This window comes from Phalacrocorax carbo, chromosome 6 (genome assembly GCF_963921805.1).
Source record: "Phalacrocorax carbo chromosome 6, bPhaCar2.1, whole genome shotgun sequence".
In the NCBI taxonomy this organism is placed as follows: domain Eukaryota; kingdom Metazoa; phylum Chordata; class Aves; order Suliformes; family Phalacrocoracidae; genus Phalacrocorax; species Phalacrocorax carbo.
In genome coordinates this window covers 41,758,252-41,775,465 of record NC_087518.1, presented here as the reverse complement: position 1 = coordinate 41,775,465, position 17,214 = coordinate 41,758,252, and the positions used below count along the sequence as shown (strand labels likewise).

Below are 17,214 nucleotides of genomic sequence, written 5' to 3'. Positions count from 1 at the left end.
GATCTAGGAGCCAGACTTAACCCAGGACACACGATGTGGTTGAACAGGATGTGGTGAGATCAGGTTCAGGTGGTTGTTAGAGGGCAAATGCCTCAGTCTTCTAGAACAAGGTGACTGTTTAAGGCATTTGGTAATGAAATTAATGACACATTGGAGGAAAGAGAAGTGATCAAGAGTTGCTGATCAGGTTGGAGGGCTCTAATGTGCATGTACAGCTTCTAGTGCTGTAGGTGCATGGATAGTGCAAAGTCCTGTTCTGATGGATTCCAGAAGAACTGAACCTGAGCCTCACCAAGGAGCCCTTGCTGGAGGCCAGGGTTAGGTCCCCTGTGCCCTCACCAGAAACCCTACTCTGGGACCCTCAGGGCTTTCTGTGTGTTGGAATGAGGCATTTTAGCTGAAGTTTTGATCAAAGACCGTTACTGCTCTCTCCTTCACTTTGGTACCACATGTGAACTCATGCCTGCAAGTGGCAGCTTACAGTGGGACCTGTAGTCCGCAACACAAACATGCTTTGGCATGGCTGGAAACCAAGTCCTTTGACATCTGCCTTGCCATGATAGCTGTGCCAGGACCGGCTAACTCGTTCAGTGCTCTAAGGGAAAAGAAAGAGGAATGAAAGGTGGCCTACCGGTGCCTTACTTTAAAGGATGAAGATGCCTGGAGCTGCTGTGACACTGCAGGGTACTAGCACGGCCATTACACTACTGCTTTTTAAACGTGCACTGTGGAGCGGGGCCACCTGGCCCAGCCAGCCCTTTGCCCTCACAAAAATGCATGTACGGTGGGGCACCAATGCATTTACGATTGGGTTTTTTTTAGGGAAAGGGCACAAACACTGAGTCATGAGCTGTGTATAGCTGGACCTTAAAGCCGAAGGAGTCGGGCCTTTGGAGTCGGTTACTGGCTGCTGGTCCTTTGTAATTCCCAGACTGGAGCTTTATTTATTGACACCGTTTGCTCTGGATCATGTGTCACTTGTTTTCTTCTTGTCCTTAGGTGGCTCCAACGAGAAGTGAGAAGCGAGGCTCTTCATACCTCATTTCCTCCCCAGAACCTGGCCCCATGGAGTACCTTGGCCAGCAGACTCAGGGCTCCGCAGTACGTTACGCAGAATCCTCTCTAAAAAAAAAGCGCGTTTATTGAGACCTAAATAATCACTCCTGCCGTAGGGTGTGAAGGCAGGCTTTTCATACCTCTGCTATTTATTGCTGCCTTAACTTCAGACAAATAATTCTTCTTTCTGCGTGGGTTATAAGTATCCCAAGAGGAACAACCTCTGTAACAGGCAAATTTGCCAAGGAAACGGTACGTATCGCTACGAGGTTAGCCAGTTCTCAGTAGTCAGACTTGCCTTCTGAAAGGATGGGATGGTGTTTCCTTTGTTGTCTGCCACTGAACGTAACAGTGGGCTGAAGCTGACAAAGCAACTTGGTGAGTTTTGGTAGCTTACCAGCTGAAAGCAATAAAAATAGTGAGGAGGGAATGCGGATCCCTTCTCTAGTCCTCAGACTGAGGAAGTGAAAAGATGACGTCCTGATAGTGGGAGGTTTTTTCTTATCTTTTTTAACTCCGAATGTGGGGTTTTTCCACTCTTACTTTTTCCAGGATTAAGAGTTCTGCATTTACAGCCTTTATATTTTTAATATTTCCTCTTAATCCTGGAATGGAGATATACCAAATGTATTACCAGAGCCTCTGTGATGTTTTCAATAAATGTTTGTTACAAGTAAGATGCTATACTGTGTGCTGCCTTGCAATACTGAATTCTAAATGCTTGGACAATGAAGTAACCCTTATCTGCTTTTAGGCCAAGAATCCACAGCTTTTCTTTGGAGTAAGTGATTTACAGTTTGTGAATGCACCTGTGTAAAATGGTGAAGCACTGTCTGCCGTCCAACAGGCGCGTGCGGCAGGAAGGCAGGGCTGCTGGCAACACTTTCAGGTGGTGTAGCATTGTTAAAGATGGCTGAAAGTGGAAGTAATCAACTGCCTGTTGTACTTTTTCTGATTTCTGGCTCTGGATGATGATCTGAAATTTGCTGCGCTCCAAAGCCTGCTAAAGCAGAGCATCCTGGCTCTGTTTTTTTTTTTGGTTTGGTTTGGTTTTTTCACTTCTCCTTATGTATTACCTTTTGCATGCAGTAGTTTGCAGAAGAAAGACGAGCTATTTACTTGCTGACCTGTGTGCGGAACGGGCTCACACCCACACGCTGTGCAGCACAGCAGCCTGCGGGGCTGCCGGTGCCAGCACGGCACGGACGGGGCTGCCTCTGTGCGTCGCCCAGCCCCTCTCCGCCGGGGCCTGCGGCCCACAGCTCCCAGGCCCTGGGTCCCAGCTTTGTCCTTCCTTCCTTTTTTTTATTTAAACAGCCTTTATATTTTTATCTAATTCAGTAAGTAATCCTGGCTGGAGTCTTTCTTTTCTGCTGTTAATCGTGGTAGCTGAAGACTTAGAAATGTTACTATTGAAATCAGTGTTTGTGACAAATACGCTACGAGCCAGCCCTCTGTGACGGATGCTGTGGGTTTGCTGCCTTGGAATCCTGTTGCAAAGTCACTGGACTTAATTCACTGAGCACTGAGGCCTGAAGCCAGGTCCTTCTTACTTAATCTTGCTAGATAACATTGAAGCCATTTTTTTTTTTTAATAGCAATATAAACAAGGGAAAAAAAAAAAAAAGGTCTTAAACTCTGCCTTTCAAGCAAGGTGATGTGACCAGGATGCATATTTTCAAAGCTTAAAAAAAAAAAACCAAAACCACACAAAACACCACAATCAGAATCACTCCTCCCGCCGCAGTCGTGGTGTGGCGCTAGTAGGCAGAGTGCGACCAGGCAGTAACTGCTTAAGACAGCCGAATAGCAACGCAGGTTATGGGAGCTTTTCTGGGAATCTACAAGTATGTATTGATAAACTCACTGTAATATTTTCTTCAAACTGTTTGTATATGCAACTTTCTCAACTTGTTACGCTTTTCAATGACAATAAATTGTTGGTACGCATTTAAAGTGGATTCCTGTGGGAGGAAAACATCTCTGGGCTGCCCTTAAAATAATCATTTAATGTAGGGGAAGGTGGTTTTGAAGGTGACCCGTTCTGATCACCATTCCTATGGAAGTTACGTTTTAAAATCTGTTTAATTTATGATTTAAAAAGATACACGTGGAGAAAAAAAATCTTTATTAGATTTGTTTGTATAAAGAGTAACAAAGTGCTTACAGATTTAAATCAGGTTCATAAGTGACATACATACAGAAAAACCACATAATACTGTAAAAATAAATCTGACCTTGCTGGAGCTCATAATTACAATTTTTTAATATATATATATAGGTATATATTTAAAGAAATCTTTCTGTTATTGCCAGAACTGAGTCTCTCCTCAAAGTATTTTCAAAATCAAGGTGTGTTGGGAAAACATTAGCGCCCAGGTTTTAGGACACGGGTCAGCAGAAGGTTTCCAGTTAAACCACCATTTATTGCAGCCTGACAGGTTTACAAAAGAAGAGTAGCATGTGCCCTCACTTGACTTGCTTACAGGTTAAATGCTAAATCTGGTCCTGCCGATAAAACGTGTGGTCCCAGTCTGGCCCCACTGGCTCTCCCATTGGTTAACTGAATACTGCATAAGTGCCTGGTTTGAGCCTGTAAGTCAAATTAAGTAAAGGCCAATGCTGCTGTTTAAAGAATCGGTGTCTTAGGCGCGGCTGTACAGAAGAACTGCTAAAATGATTTAACATGCTGGCCCAAGAAGTCACTGACCAAAACAAATGAGTGAGATGTGCACCCCTGGTAACAAAAAGACTGTTAACGGGTGTTTGAGGGCTCTCCTCCTCTCCTAGGGATGCTGCCCCAGGGGCTCAGTCTTCAACTTTAGATGATTATTCTTTGTTAGGGGAGTGCTTCCCCAGATTCTCCTGTAGGTGGATTCATTTTCTCTTCTAGCCCCGAAGTATGTAATTAATTTCCCATGCACATTTCACCACAGTGTAGTTCATCTGCAGTACAAGCTGAAAAGCATTGTGTTTGCATGTCAGATAGCTACGTAAATGGTGGAAGCTTCAGCGGGTAGAAATGTGTAATGTGGAAGGGCTGAGTTAGGAGAAGGAAATATATTTATCCAGCAACTGGGTTTCCCCATGAAATCTGTCACTATACATGCTGATCCGTGTTTTTTTGTTGGGTTTTCTTTTTTAACACAACAGTCAACCAATTTTTATTTTTTTTTTTTTGGAAATATATATAAGAGCTCAGAACTGCAGACTGGTTTAGATGAGCTAATTACTTTGTCACCTCTGGCTTCTTATGCCAGAGTCGTAAATTTAAGTGCACATAAAGGATATTTGTCAGCCAAACTTTTTTTTAAACACAAAACACCATAAAAATTACAAAATCACTGTACCAAGTCCTCTTAGGTCCACTAGTTTAGTTATTCAAGGCATGAGCGTGTGCAGCAGACTTGTTTTAAATGCTACAGATTGCACTGAGAACTGCAGCACTTTCTGACACTGTTCTTTCAGTTCGCATTCACCAGGGTAGTTCAAATTGTGGCGAGACCATAATCAGATAAAGATAAAACTGCCTTGCAAAAACAGCAGCAAAAGGAGTTCAAGCTATTATTTCTGCCATACCTTTTAATTAATTTGATCCAACTGTTGACTAAACTGAAAAAGGAAAACTGTTGGAAGAAGAATCCTTTAGACACATTAGCACAGTCAGAGTACAAATTACAGCAATTAAAAAAAAAAAAGAAAGGTCTTGGGCATTTATATTTTGACACACATTTAAAGTACTGACAGTATAAAAAAAAAATTACATTTTACTCATAATTGTTTCAAATCCTTGAATCAGATTGTGAAAGGTTGTCCGTTCGTCATGCTTGAATATCCAGCACTTCCTCATGAGCTGGTCCACCTAACAACAGAAAAAAAGACATTTTTAAAGTATGTGTGAAATATTTAATTGGTTTTTCCAGTAACTATAATGGAGCAGATTCTCACTACCATGGAATGAAGAACACTGACAGAAACTTTCCTCAGCTTTTGATCAGAATTAGCAAGTATCTGTTACCAGTGGAGTTTTTTTGTTCAAGTAGCGGTATATGTTTGTCTGACAGTGCAAACGGTGCAGTGGTTGTGTGGACAGCTTAAAACAATGCAACAGCTTCAGCACAGCTTCAGGAGCGCTTCTTCTATCAAAATCGCTACTGTGCACCTCTCAGTAAGAACTATACCAGTTTAATGGCAGCAACTAACTGTGGTGCGGGGCCAGTGACCCACAGCCTGCTTCACCTCTAAGCACTGTACTGGATCAAGCACCAGGAGCCTGTGAGAGCCAGACAGGCAGCTCCTTAGCCCTGCTCTGACCTGCTGGTGCAGAGTTGTCCAGCTCCACAGCGCGGGGCTCAGGTCCCACACGTGCCGCTCACCTCCCCGTCCTTGCAAGTCACAGCAGCAGCTGCCTGCCGGTGTGGAGCCACATGTGCGGACAGAAATACCCTGTCCCTCGCCTCCCTGCGGCCTTCTCTCAGCTTGGGGCTCTGGCAGAGGCTGTGGGTCTGCAGACCCTCCCCAGGGCACAGTTTGGCAGTCTCCCAGCTCCACCAGGGGCAGGAGGAGACAAGCTGCACATCGGGGCCTGCTAACCGAGACCCTGCTGGGTGCTTCCCGGTCTGGGTTGGTGCACACCCAGGAGCTCTGTATTTCAAAAATTAGGATTCTGAATGAATTTTACATGGATCCAGATACTAAAGCAAGTTCTTGACCCCTCTGAAGGGATGTTGCAAGCTTGGGAACGTCAAAAACCATTTTAAAATAATGCTTAAAAACCTTGGAAATGCTTTTTTAATAGCACACACTAAGCATTTCCTACCAAGATTAGCCAGGTCTATTCAACCGTGAATGTGTGGTGCTCTTGCTGCTAATTTATTATCAAAGGAAGGACACCATTATCGAAGTGTAGGTGCATCCATTACCTCCTCTGGGCAGTTGGGTGGACGTGGCAAACGCTTTTCTTCTTGCAAGACACGCACCAGCCGTGCTACCGTCATCTGTCCCTGCGTGGGGCCGATCATTTTCAAGAACTCCTGTGAAAAGAGCAGGAGTCAGCTGTGCATTCTCTTGCTCTGCACAAATCAAGGCTGTTTCAATTTGACATTAAGATGACATTTGAATCTCAAAATTAAAACGAACACTAGATGCTTATCGTACAGATACCGTGCACCATATACTCGCATTAGAAAACAGACAGTAACATTTATAGTTTCCTCAACAGGACATGCAGCCACCCCAGCTTATCTCTGTACAGAGTCTTTAGTGAAAGACAACCACGAGGGTTGTTTTCAGGAGATAAAGACATTTGTTTGACTTTTTGTTTCCAAAAATAATAAAATTATTTTTAAAAACCATCTACTTTAAGCAGCTTGTGCAGCAATTTCTTTTACAACCACTTACTGCCATGGGACTGGACTCCGAATCACAGTAGGTAAGCAGTTCATACAGTGTCACCCCAAACGACCAGACATCTGAGGCAATATAAAATTTACTCTGAAGCAAGCATTCTGGAGCATACCTGTGGACACAACATGACAGCGTTAAATTTTATTCAGAGCTGCACAGATCTACTCATACATGCACAACCCATATGCATTTAAAATAAGCAAACTGAAGAGGCACATTCTGCATTTGTGGCGCCCTTGTACATAAATCAGTGTGCCCACAGGGCTTGGGGTGCCCCAGAAGTAGTAAATAAGGTGCAACGATTACAGAGCAAGTCACTGAAACTAAAGGAGACCAAAACCAAAAACAAGATTCTGGGAAAATGGCTCATTAAGTGCAGCAAGAAATAAAAGAGCACCAGAGAACATAAGTATAGGCTACCAGGTGCCTCTTCTGGCTCTGATGTTGTATCTTTATTTAGGCCATTTATCAAAACAGGAAAAATCTTCAGGATGCCTAAAAGCCTAAGTCTAAGAACGGGCAAGTTATTCCACTGCAGTCTGGTTAAAGAAAATGAGTTACAAGTTACTACCAAAAAACAGGGCTGTCGAGGTCGTCTTTGACAGTGTAGTACTCCTTGTCGGTCTCGATGGCTTTGGTGAGACCGAAGTCTCCAATCTTCACTCTGTTCTCGCTTTCAACAAGGACGTTTCTTGCTGCTAAGTCACGGTGCACGTACTGACAGGAGCCCAGATAGTCCATTCCCTAAGAGAGAAGAAAGCCTTTTATGCTAGTTTCTCCACTACTTTAAACACTGTTCTGCTCCAACTTCCCCTTCAAATGCTCCCTTGCTCATGCTCTCTCCAGGTTTCCCATGAGGTTCTCTGTTGGCACTTCCCAGAGTCCTTTTCGACACTGCCCCCCTTAAACTTGGGTTTTGGGTTCCTCATCTGTTGAGACTGCTGTTTCTGCTTTGCTTTCTCATTTTCAGCTGATCAGCCACCATCTTCAAACCCCTCTCCCTGCAGCAACTGTGCCTTTGTGTGCTGCTAAAACTGATACTGATATTAGACCTGAAAGTCTGGTTTTGTGATTATGGTGGACCGGGCATAGAGAGAGTCTATTGCAGAAAGCACGTTGCTTCACATGGCCTGACTGCACTCGCATCTCTTCCTTCTTTAGACTTGCACGTTGCTCCCTCCCTGTTGCCAACACACCTTTTCTAAATGCTGTCCTCCCTCCCTCCTAATACTTCAAATTCTGCAGTAGGAACAATTTCTTCCCATAGTAAACTTTTACGCAAGGGAACCTGGTAGTTATTCCCTTGCTGATCTTTGTGCCGGCAGCACCTGAAGCATAGGAGAGGCTGCTTTAGGATTCAGATCCTTGGGGACAAAGCAAGGAGAATGGTTTTGTTCATAAAGCGAGCCTCTCCTCCCCTCCTCTCCTCACTCTATTAAATTAAATATTAAACTAATCAAACAGAAGAGTTGCAGGAAGGAAGGCTCTGGTGCCAGGCTCACCTTGCAGATCTGAACTGCGTATCTGAGAAGTTGTTTGAGATTGATTTTGTTCTTGTTCCGGGGGAGATACTCCTTTAGACTCCCAGAAGGAAGAAATTCCATGATGAGTTTAATCCCACTTCCTCCTAAAAACAGAATGTGTGCTTAATTTGCAGATATGTGACCCTTCTCACGTCATTACCACCAATAACTTTGGTACAAGCCCACAGCACTGTGGGCTGTAACAGCATCCCATGGCTATGGGCTCACTCCCATTACCAGTCACTGGACCAGTCCAGAGGAGAATCTGTTCCAGGCAGGACAGGTAACTGAACTTAGAGTTCTTAATATTGTCTTAATCACTACTGCAAATGCAAAACTATAAGACAATAGGGCCCTTTTCTATTAATGACGTATGCTTCCAATAATCACCTCTTGGTTTATGGGGTTATGGCCCAGCTGCAATGGTCAGCTCGCCCCTGGAACACAGACACCAGCCTGCCCAGCTGCTCGGTTTTTTTACAACATCAACCATGTTGCTCATATCCAGGTCAGCCAAGCATAAAAATGGGCGGGAGGAGGACTTCAGAGGTAAATTGCTGCTTTTTCCCTGAAGAAAGATCTAAACCCATAAGACTGAACTAAGACCGTTTTGCTTTTTAAAATGCTTCATTTTTGAAGGAAAACCCTTCTACTTTTAGTGTCTACTTTTAACATTCTACATGAAGACTTACCATCTTCTGTGCAAATTCCCTTGTATTTGACAATGTTCTCATGATAAAGATTCCTCAAGATTTCTATTTCCTTCTTGAGATCAGCGATGTGATTCCCTCCACTCTCTGGCTTTAGAGATTTAACTGCCACTTGCTCCCCTGTGTTGTCACCTTCTGGGTCGTATCTGCAGAGTTCAACCTTACCGAAGTGGCCCTAATTGTAAAAGAAGAGATTGTGCTATTTAACACAGCACTCACTAACCATAGTGTCGCTGATGCTAAATTTTAGGCATTTATGATTCACACCTTCCTCACGTGACGCAGAGAGGATGCACAGACAGCTGTACATACACACACACAAAGCACGTATCTAGTTCTGTATCTGACATTCTCTTACCTCTCCCAAATCACGGATTCTTTTCAAGAATCGTTTTTCAAAGAGCGTGGGATCGACCTCTGTAACAGGCTTCTTCTCCGAGACAATATCAGGATCTGGGAGTGGGAAAAAAAGTCCCGGGTCAGACAGGTTCCCATAGGGACACCTGGGTCTTGACACTTCAAGGCATCCTTGGCTGCTTCCATTCTGCCGCTGTCAGTGCATTTCTATCCCTACTGTCACAACTTCCCTTATTTAAACCCTGCCTACTTCCTGACAAGGAATTCCCTCCATTTGTATATGCCTGCCTATCACTTGCTGATCTTCCTCACTTTGTGGGTTGCTCACTGGGTCATATTCCAGATTCTGATTCAGTTTCCTCTCAACATACTTCCTACCCTGTAGTAGTTATTCAGCTTCTATGATTATTTATATGAGGTATGGGATATCAGGTTTTGCCCTTAATTGATCTTCTGTTAGTTGTTCGGTAGTAACGTCAACATAAGATGAACCAGGAACCAGAGTTATCTGTTTTAATGCTCTGATTTGGTCAAGAGAGTCCTATGGAAATGGAGCTCAAAGATTGTCTTGAAACTAACTTAAGCTGTTATGTAAGATATGGACCATCAAATGAAATGGCAGCAACACCAACACAACGTAAGCCCCACATTCAGTATGAATTAAATGCTTGCATCCTATTTGCACTCATCTATAGAAAGGGCTACTTCCGTTGTTGTAAGGACGCAATGCGCTCCTGCCAATACAACCGTACGCATGCAAGAAGGCTGCTCTAAGGTGTCCAACACAGCCAAAGAAACAGCCTTCCTTATCCCTCCCTCCAGCTGCGAAGCGAAAACAGGCCTTACTTTGTTCCTCCAGTTTGTTGATGTCTCTCATGATTGCTCTGAAGAAGGGTCTCTGATGGGGGTCGTAGTTCATGCACTGTTTCATCAGGTCAGCCAGTTCCTTGCATGATGGTGTTGCTAACACAAAATGCCCCTCGTAGAACCTCTCCTTCTGCAAGGTGCAAATGGAAACTCCTGCGTGAATTTTAGCTTTTAACTTAATAAACCCATGTTCTACATGGATTGATTGACAGATTATGATCTACAGGATCCTAACATGACCCTTAGATCCTTAACTCATTGTGAACTTTTACTTGACTTTGCCAAGGAAATCCTCCTTTTCATCTTTAACTCTAAACCATCTCCTACTAGTAGAGAATTATTATTGTGCTGAATTTGGTGTAGGTTGCAGCAATCACTTAAAACACATGAAGTTTCTAAAATGGGCTGAAGAGTTCACCTTTCAGAAGTTATTTTTCTGCCGTGTTTGCCGTGGTATTTATGCACCAGGACAAGCAGCCGAGTGGAAATGCTTGCCAAGGAAACAGCACAATACTGGCTGGCCTTCACAACTTCTGAGAAGGTACCAGCTTCAGGGCAGATGGGATGAGGGCAGTCTTGTGCATTTTCTAAGCTCAGCAGAACTACCCCAAGAGATCTGCCACAAGCAGAAAGCAGACCGTAGCCAGGACAGCAAGTTTCTTTCAGCTGCCTCCTGTTAAAACAACTTGGGGGGTGACTCAAGTACTCAGTCATTTCTTTCATACGAGCAGCAGCTGCCTTACCCCATCGCCTTACCAGCGCAGCAAAACTTCAGGAGGGAAAAAGCACATTTGGATTGGAATATATACTGAGGGACTCCAGCAGCGATGAATAGACATTGCCAGCAGTAAGGCAGAACAAGACTTATTTACATTTTTTTCTAGATTTCAGAGCCAACAATAATTGGGTGACACAAGAGACCAGTTCTGAACCAATGTCCAAAAGAAACAAGCAGGAACAAGCAAGAAATGGTCATAGGGGTTAGAAATGGACAGGTGTGAGAGCATCAGAAGTTCTGTTTAATTGTTACTATGCTGAGTTTTGAAAATCCCCACAAGGTCAGGTTGAAGCAATAATCAGCAATATTTGTAGGAAGGACAAGACTTCCCACTGCAACCCGTGGCAATTTAGATGGATCAGCCCCTTATCAAGTCCAGCTGAGCTGGATTTCTCATGTAAGTTGAAAGCAGCTCAAATTGGGTATGGAAACCAAAGCGCCAAAGAGGGTGTATCTGAGATGTCAAGGTAAACTTCATGTAACATAGTTTTACCTCTGCTAACGTCTTGTCTTTCAGTGGTATTTCTCCATTATAGCAGATTTCCCACAGTGTTGTACCGAAACTCCACTTATCAGCTGCAATGCTTAAATTTTTGCAGTCTTCAACACATTCAGGTGCAATCCAGGGGATTCGCTCAACGCATTCTTAGATAAAACACAGAATCAAAGCATTTTGGGGTTAATATCAAAGGACTAAAAAACCAGCCTTCTAACTGAATTATTCTTATCTAACAGCTGCTTAACTAAAATAAACTAAAGCTGCAGTATTTGTCCAGTTTCAGGGAAATCTTGATTCTCAAATCCCTGTTCTCAAAAGGATGTTTCTGTGGCTTTTACAAGCTCGTGCCTTGAGCCATCAGAAATTCTGATTCCTTCTATACTACCTCACTAGACTTAACGTGACTTTTTAAGAGAAATGAATGCAACAAGCATCCACTGTCAGCAAGTGTCCTTCACTTCCCTGTAGTTTTCAGATTCATGGAAGCTGATTTACTTCTATTCTAGAGCCAGTTCTAGCTGGTTTATACCAGCTGTTTTCTTCCTTTACCCCTCCCCACCACACTCGAGAGAAATCTGACCCCTGTACCATACCTTGTCTGGTCAGCACAGTTATTGGTATTCCTGGGTCGCTCAGCTTTATGAAAGGACCATATTCAGTGTCAATTCCTTCTCTTGCCAGTAGGATGTTTTTAGTACACACATTTCCATGTACCAAATCCTTATCCTCCTGCAGTAAGGGAGGAAAAGAATATAGTGAGTCCAGTGAGCTAGAAATGCTCTGCAAGTGCTTTAACACGCCTATAGCATAGGGGATCACTGTAAAATAGTCCAGGCTGAAATAAAAAAATACAGCTTGGAAGAAATTATCCTAGAGAAAAACAGGGAAAGCAGGAGCAGGGAAACATACTGTGCACACTTAAGCATTTGTATTTGTAGAGCTGATGCATTTTGGAAAAAAAGACCAACATTGTATTCGTTTTTCACAAGGAGCAAAATTGCTCACTGCACAGTCCCACTACCTGAGAAAGGAAATTCATTAGCTACTAACGCACAATAACCTCTGCAGTGTTAGACTGCAGCAGCAATAGGCAACGCTTTTGTCAAGATGCATTCTTACCAAGTAGCTTAGTGCACTTGCAAGTTGCTTGGCAACTTTGAATTTCCACGGAGTTGTCAGAACTTCACTCTTCCGATGCATGAAGAGATCCAGAGGCCCAAATTCCACAAACTCTTCAACCATGATATCTACAAAGTCAGGTGCATAAAGTCAGTATTGCAATAACCAGTGCCTGGAGCAATCCAATAAGCCTGTTACCATCTTTCCCCCCACCACCAGGCAAGCTGGTTACAATATGCCTTTATATCACCTTCCTCAAAGTTTATTTCAGTGGTCAGAGTCCAAGTTAAAAGGCTGAGAAGAGTGGCTTTATGTGGTATATGAACACTAAACCTGGAAAAGCGCGTTTCAAAGACCACAGGGCAGACCCTTCCCAGGGAAATAACTTATTGCAGAAGGCTGGTCTGTATTAACGCTACCACCATCGCTCTGTCATTCCAACCTCAAGGAATCACCCTCTTAGGCACTTACTCAAGGACAGCATTGGAAGAGGAAACTTGCTAGTGAAGGACTTTGCAGCTGCCTTGCTCTTCCAATTCCGCTTCTGTCTGCGCTGAAGAATCAAGAGGCAGCAGCTGCTAACCCCATCTACCCCCATGCTAGCACTGAACCGAATGGCTACCCTGTCCCTACCGAGCCTGCTGCTTAAGCGTGCTGCCAAGGGAGATGTTCACTGAACTCACTTTCTAAATCACGGACGCAGACTCCATGGAGGAGGACAATGTGCTTGTGAGACACCTGCCTCATCATGCTTGCCGTTTCAAAGAATGCCTGTTAGAAAGCGAAAGAGGTTAGCCATTAAACTGCTAGTCCTTGTGGCAGTCATCCAAGTGTTTAACAAATACAGAGCATCAAGTAACAAACACATTTGCAAAAGATTATTGTGTTTTCCAGTAATATAAGGGTCAACAGTCGTAGGCATGTGCCATCCCACTGTAGTAGTGGGGCAGGGGAGTGCTGTCAGAGATGGGCTGTTGTTCACTAGGTCATGTAAGCAACCAGTGCTCTTCCCTGCACTCTCACAGACACACATATACAATGTCTTAGCACCCCCTGTGTGACGCTTTAGCCTCTCTTATTAGACGATTAAGCAAAATGCAGATCAAGCAACTTGCCTATGGCCATGTCGACAACAGAACTGGTGACAGACTCATAGCCCAACGCACCAGGCGGAAGTAATTTCTGGCAGACAGCAGTACCCTCACTGAACTCCATGGCTCTCAGCTGACACAGTTGCAAGACCATGGGTATGGGTATGATGGTGCATTTCATACCACTGAAAGGTCTGGGTCCCTTTTCCTTGCACTACGGTCTGCATGCGTGCAGGCTGGAAGCGAGCACTGGCATGCTCCAACCAGACCCGATGCTGCTGCCTGGCTGATGAGATCAGCTTACTGAGTACCTCAAAAGTGATGGTTAGTGATGGATTTGAGCATTTCCCATTCCAGCATTTTCCCATTCCCCTCCTATACACACAACCCTTTGTTTTAAAGGCTTTTCCATAATTAACCATGTCCAATATTGTGAGACTCTGTTTGTACAGCAGACAAAAAGGAAAAAACTTGCCAAAGAAATGTCTCTGTGGCTGGGGTCCAAGACTTTGAGGAGGACTTTAATCTCTTTTTCATTTTGATATCCTTCATTCTCATCATCTTTGTAGTTGAGAATGCCTGAGTAAATCTGTGTTCTCGTCCCTCTTCCGAGATGTTCATCCTAAGACATAACACACCATATATTTTTCAAACCAGGACATGAAGCAAACAAGTGTAGATCTACACAAATACTTGAATCTGCACCCTATTCTGCCTCTCCAAGTAGCAAGTGGACTTAGCCCTCCACTTCATCTAGCTACATATCGACTTAAAATTATTACAGTGAGAAACCAACAACAGGTGATATTCTTTCCTTTAGTTGCTCTGAGCACACTCACCACTATAAACTCACGTGATATAAAAGGGCTGTTACATCTCCATTAACATCAAACAGGTTTGGTGTGATTTAACATTATTAAAGACCAAATGAATAAATAATAACTGTACTATTATTACAACAAGCTGCTATTGAGTGAATGTTTAATGTGTTTCCAAAAGTTAGAGGAAGTAGTATTTCAATGGAACACTTTGTTTGGGAAAGCAATTTCCTCCTAAATAACAGAGGATTCCGCCTTGGGATATCTTTTCAGGAAGTCTGTATGCTGACTGTAAACGTAACAATCAAAAAGCAATTAACATAATCTATATCTGTCCACCCTAATCAGTGATGCAATTTAAAAATACAAAAACAAACAAACAAACAAAACCACAAACAAACAAACAAAAAACCTCAACAAAAACACAAAATCTTTTTATTTAACGGAAGAAGCTAACTGCATGATTTAAGAGCTCAGGTCTGAAATGTGATTTATGCATTCAAGCCACTGTGTGTTTTTTGAAGTTTATTCAGGTCACCTAATAATGCACCTGTTTGCATCACTAACTGCAAACAACTGTCACAAAATTCAGCAACATATGTGCCATATCAGTTTGGAACACAAAATTTTGAATGCTAAGATTCTTCAGAGCTAGCTTTTTAATATTTCACCCCTTTTTTTACTGTAGGGTGTTATCTTAAACCTCAAGTTGCCTGTTTCTTTGGTATGTCAGGCTTTAAAAGATACGGCCACATTTAGCAACAAACCAGCTAGGAAAAGCAGCTCTTAAGACTTTAATGATTTTTTAAGAATGACCTTAGAAGTACCTCTTTCCACAGACGCTAGAAAATAGCTCAAATATCAATTTGGTTTCTAGTGAAAGGCATATTGCTTCCAAGCTTCTCTTCTTTTTCCTCACAAAGACATACAAACATTTAGATTCTGCAATAAGAGGCTTTAACACAAATAAAGATTCAAATGACGTTTTCCTGAGGAGAAATGGGAGTAGAACCACCAGCCAAAATGGGCTGTGATTTTATATTGCTTAATGTACTTAACTATGTTAAGTATGTTTTGGGCTGTCACACTTCGTAAGAATGAAACACAGTTTGGCAGCTACCTACCTGCATGATTTCTTCCTTGAGGATTCGATGGAAACTCAGCTGCCCTAGGTGATAAACAGGCTGCCATTCCTGAGCCTTCTTGGTTGCCACTAGCAAGTTGGAGATTTCTGGAAGGCAGGGAGAGAAAATATGCTTTAAGACTTTTCAAAGATAACTGCATTCACCCTTCCCAGTCAATAACATTATTGTATATACTCACTGCAAGGTAAATCCCCAAATGAAAGAGGAGGGAGAAAAGAAGAAACTGTGGTGTAACTTCTGCTCAAGTAATTTCTATTCTGTCACTCAGATAATTCACTACAGGAGAGCTGCATATTTTATATTAAATATACAATCTTAATATTACCCATATTGAGGCTGATATTAAGAAACTGATAGTGTTTACTGCACAGAGAAATACCTGGGACTGAAAGAGGCAATACCTCTGCTGTATATCAAGTAAAATAACACATGCCAACAGGTACATCCTGCCAACAGGTACATCTCCTTTCCAACATGGAGATAGGTAAGGGGTAGCTGGAGTCTCATTTCCTCTCTTGCCCTCCTTGAAAATGTCTTGTTCTCTGGGAAACACTAACAGTCTGTTTCCAGAGCACTAGAATTAAATCAGGGAATGGGAAACAGAAGGAAAAGACGCAGAAGCCCGGTGCTTCCTCCCACCTGCTTCTGGTCAGGGAGAGGCATGGTTAGATACAAAAGTCTTGCACATGAATTTTGTCTTCCTGTGTTTGACAGCAGGCATTATTTATTATGATGTGACGGTTTTGTATGTCTGTGTGCATGTGGCCTTCCCATTACTGGAAGCAGAACACATGCATTGGGACTAAACCATGATGTAGCACTCTGAAAACAATCAGTAGTGAACCACACACTGGAAAAACTGCTTTATTTCTGCATCCTCTAAGCTTCCTTGTGAATAACCAATTAAATAGATTCAAAAAGAAATAAAAAGGAAGAAGCAAAGAAAAAAACACGGAAGAGGCAGAACAGGGAAGAGCATCAATAATGCACTGGATCCCACTGTAACCAATGCCAATGAAAAGCTGAAGTGAGCAGTCAGCTCCTTGATCCGTTTTATTTCATTCCAAATATAGCTGTCAAAATATAATAAAAATGTCAGAATGTTTAATCTCTCCATGCTCCAGATAATGACCAATGTTCTTCAAAGTGCTGATAACCTCATTGTCTATCTACAGAGTACTCTCCTCTAAAACCATCAGTACAAGCAGGTAATTAAAGTAGCTCAGTTATTCCCCTTGTTCTAACAGGAAACCACTATCTGATTAACACAATCACACCACTGTGCTTCCTCTTTCATACAAAATTCAGCTGCAACACACTTGTAGTTTATAGCAAAAAATTCTACTAAGTGTTGGCGTTAACAGTTTAACAAATGCACGGTTGTCCCAGCCCTCTAAAGTCATCCAGATCCATCAGAGATGAATCTACTGACTGCAAGGCTGTTCTGCTTGCTAACAGTTGTGGACCAAACCTTCCCTGCTGCGTCATGAAGTAACAGAGTAAACAACAGCTCATAATGAGAGCAAACATGCTTCAAAACAGAGGTTGCCACACAAACACTGCAGGTTGCAGTGATGCATGGCAGCACTGCCTGGCAGACGTGACTCATGGAGCAAAGGAAGAACCTTGTATAGGCCCCCATTTCGCCGCAGCATTGCAGCCCATGACTCTGAGTCAGCTGTGACATTTTCTTTTTAAACTAATCTAGAGTTCCACCTCTGCCATCGATACTGCAGGGCCAGCTGTTTAGGTGCAAAAAGGGAAACCAGAACTTTTCTCGCTGTCATTTGAAAAGTTCCCACAAACAAAGCTCATGAGAAGCACCAGCCCCTGACCATCCCTGTG

The 17,214-nt window shown here is 42.9% G+C and overlaps 2 protein-coding genes across 10 annotated transcripts in view; one reads left to right on the top strand and one right to left on the bottom strand.

Moving 5' to 3' along the window:
* RAVER2 (ribonucleoprotein, PTB binding 2) overlaps positions 1 to 4,758 on the top strand; it is a 41,222-nt gene extending 36,464 nt beyond the window's left edge. For all 6 annotated transcript variants that reach the window (XM_064454895.1, XM_064454894.1, XM_064454898.1 and 3 more), the window contains one exon: positions 1,000 to 4,758. In XM_064454895.1, coding sequence (XP_064310965.1) covers positions 1,000 to 1,146 — 147 coding nt within the window. In that variant the 3' untranslated portion in view covers positions 1,147 to 4,758. The remainder of the gene's footprint in view (positions 1 to 999) is intronic.
* JAK1 (Janus kinase 1) overlaps positions 4,218 to 17,214 on the bottom strand; it is a 71,731-nt gene continuing 58,734 nt past the window's right edge. For all 4 annotated transcript variants that reach the window (XM_064454892.1, XM_064454888.1, XM_064454889.1 and 1 more), the window contains exons 12-25: positions 15,349 to 15,455; positions 13,882 to 14,028; positions 12,999 to 13,086; positions 12,316 to 12,443; positions 11,790 to 11,925; positions 11,191 to 11,342; positions 9,899 to 10,049; positions 9,054 to 9,148; positions 8,678 to 8,870; positions 7,965 to 8,089; positions 7,034 to 7,206; positions 6,457 to 6,574; positions 5,979 to 6,089; positions 4,218 to 4,918 (exon numbers count right to left, since the gene is read on the bottom strand). In XM_064454892.1, the coding sequence (XP_064310962.1) occupies positions 4,817 to 4,918; positions 5,979 to 6,089; positions 6,457 to 6,574; positions 7,034 to 7,206; positions 7,965 to 8,089; positions 8,678 to 8,870; positions 9,054 to 9,148; positions 9,899 to 10,049; positions 11,191 to 11,342; positions 11,790 to 11,925; positions 12,316 to 12,443; positions 12,999 to 13,086; positions 13,882 to 14,028; positions 15,349 to 15,455 (1,826 nt within the window). In that variant the 3' untranslated portion in view covers positions 4,218 to 4,816. The remainder of the gene's footprint in view (positions 4,919 to 5,978; positions 6,090 to 6,456; positions 6,575 to 7,033; positions 7,207 to 7,964; positions 8,090 to 8,677; positions 8,871 to 9,053; positions 9,149 to 9,898; positions 10,050 to 11,190; positions 11,343 to 11,789; positions 11,926 to 12,315; positions 12,444 to 12,998; positions 13,087 to 13,881; positions 14,029 to 15,348; positions 15,456 to 17,214) is intronic.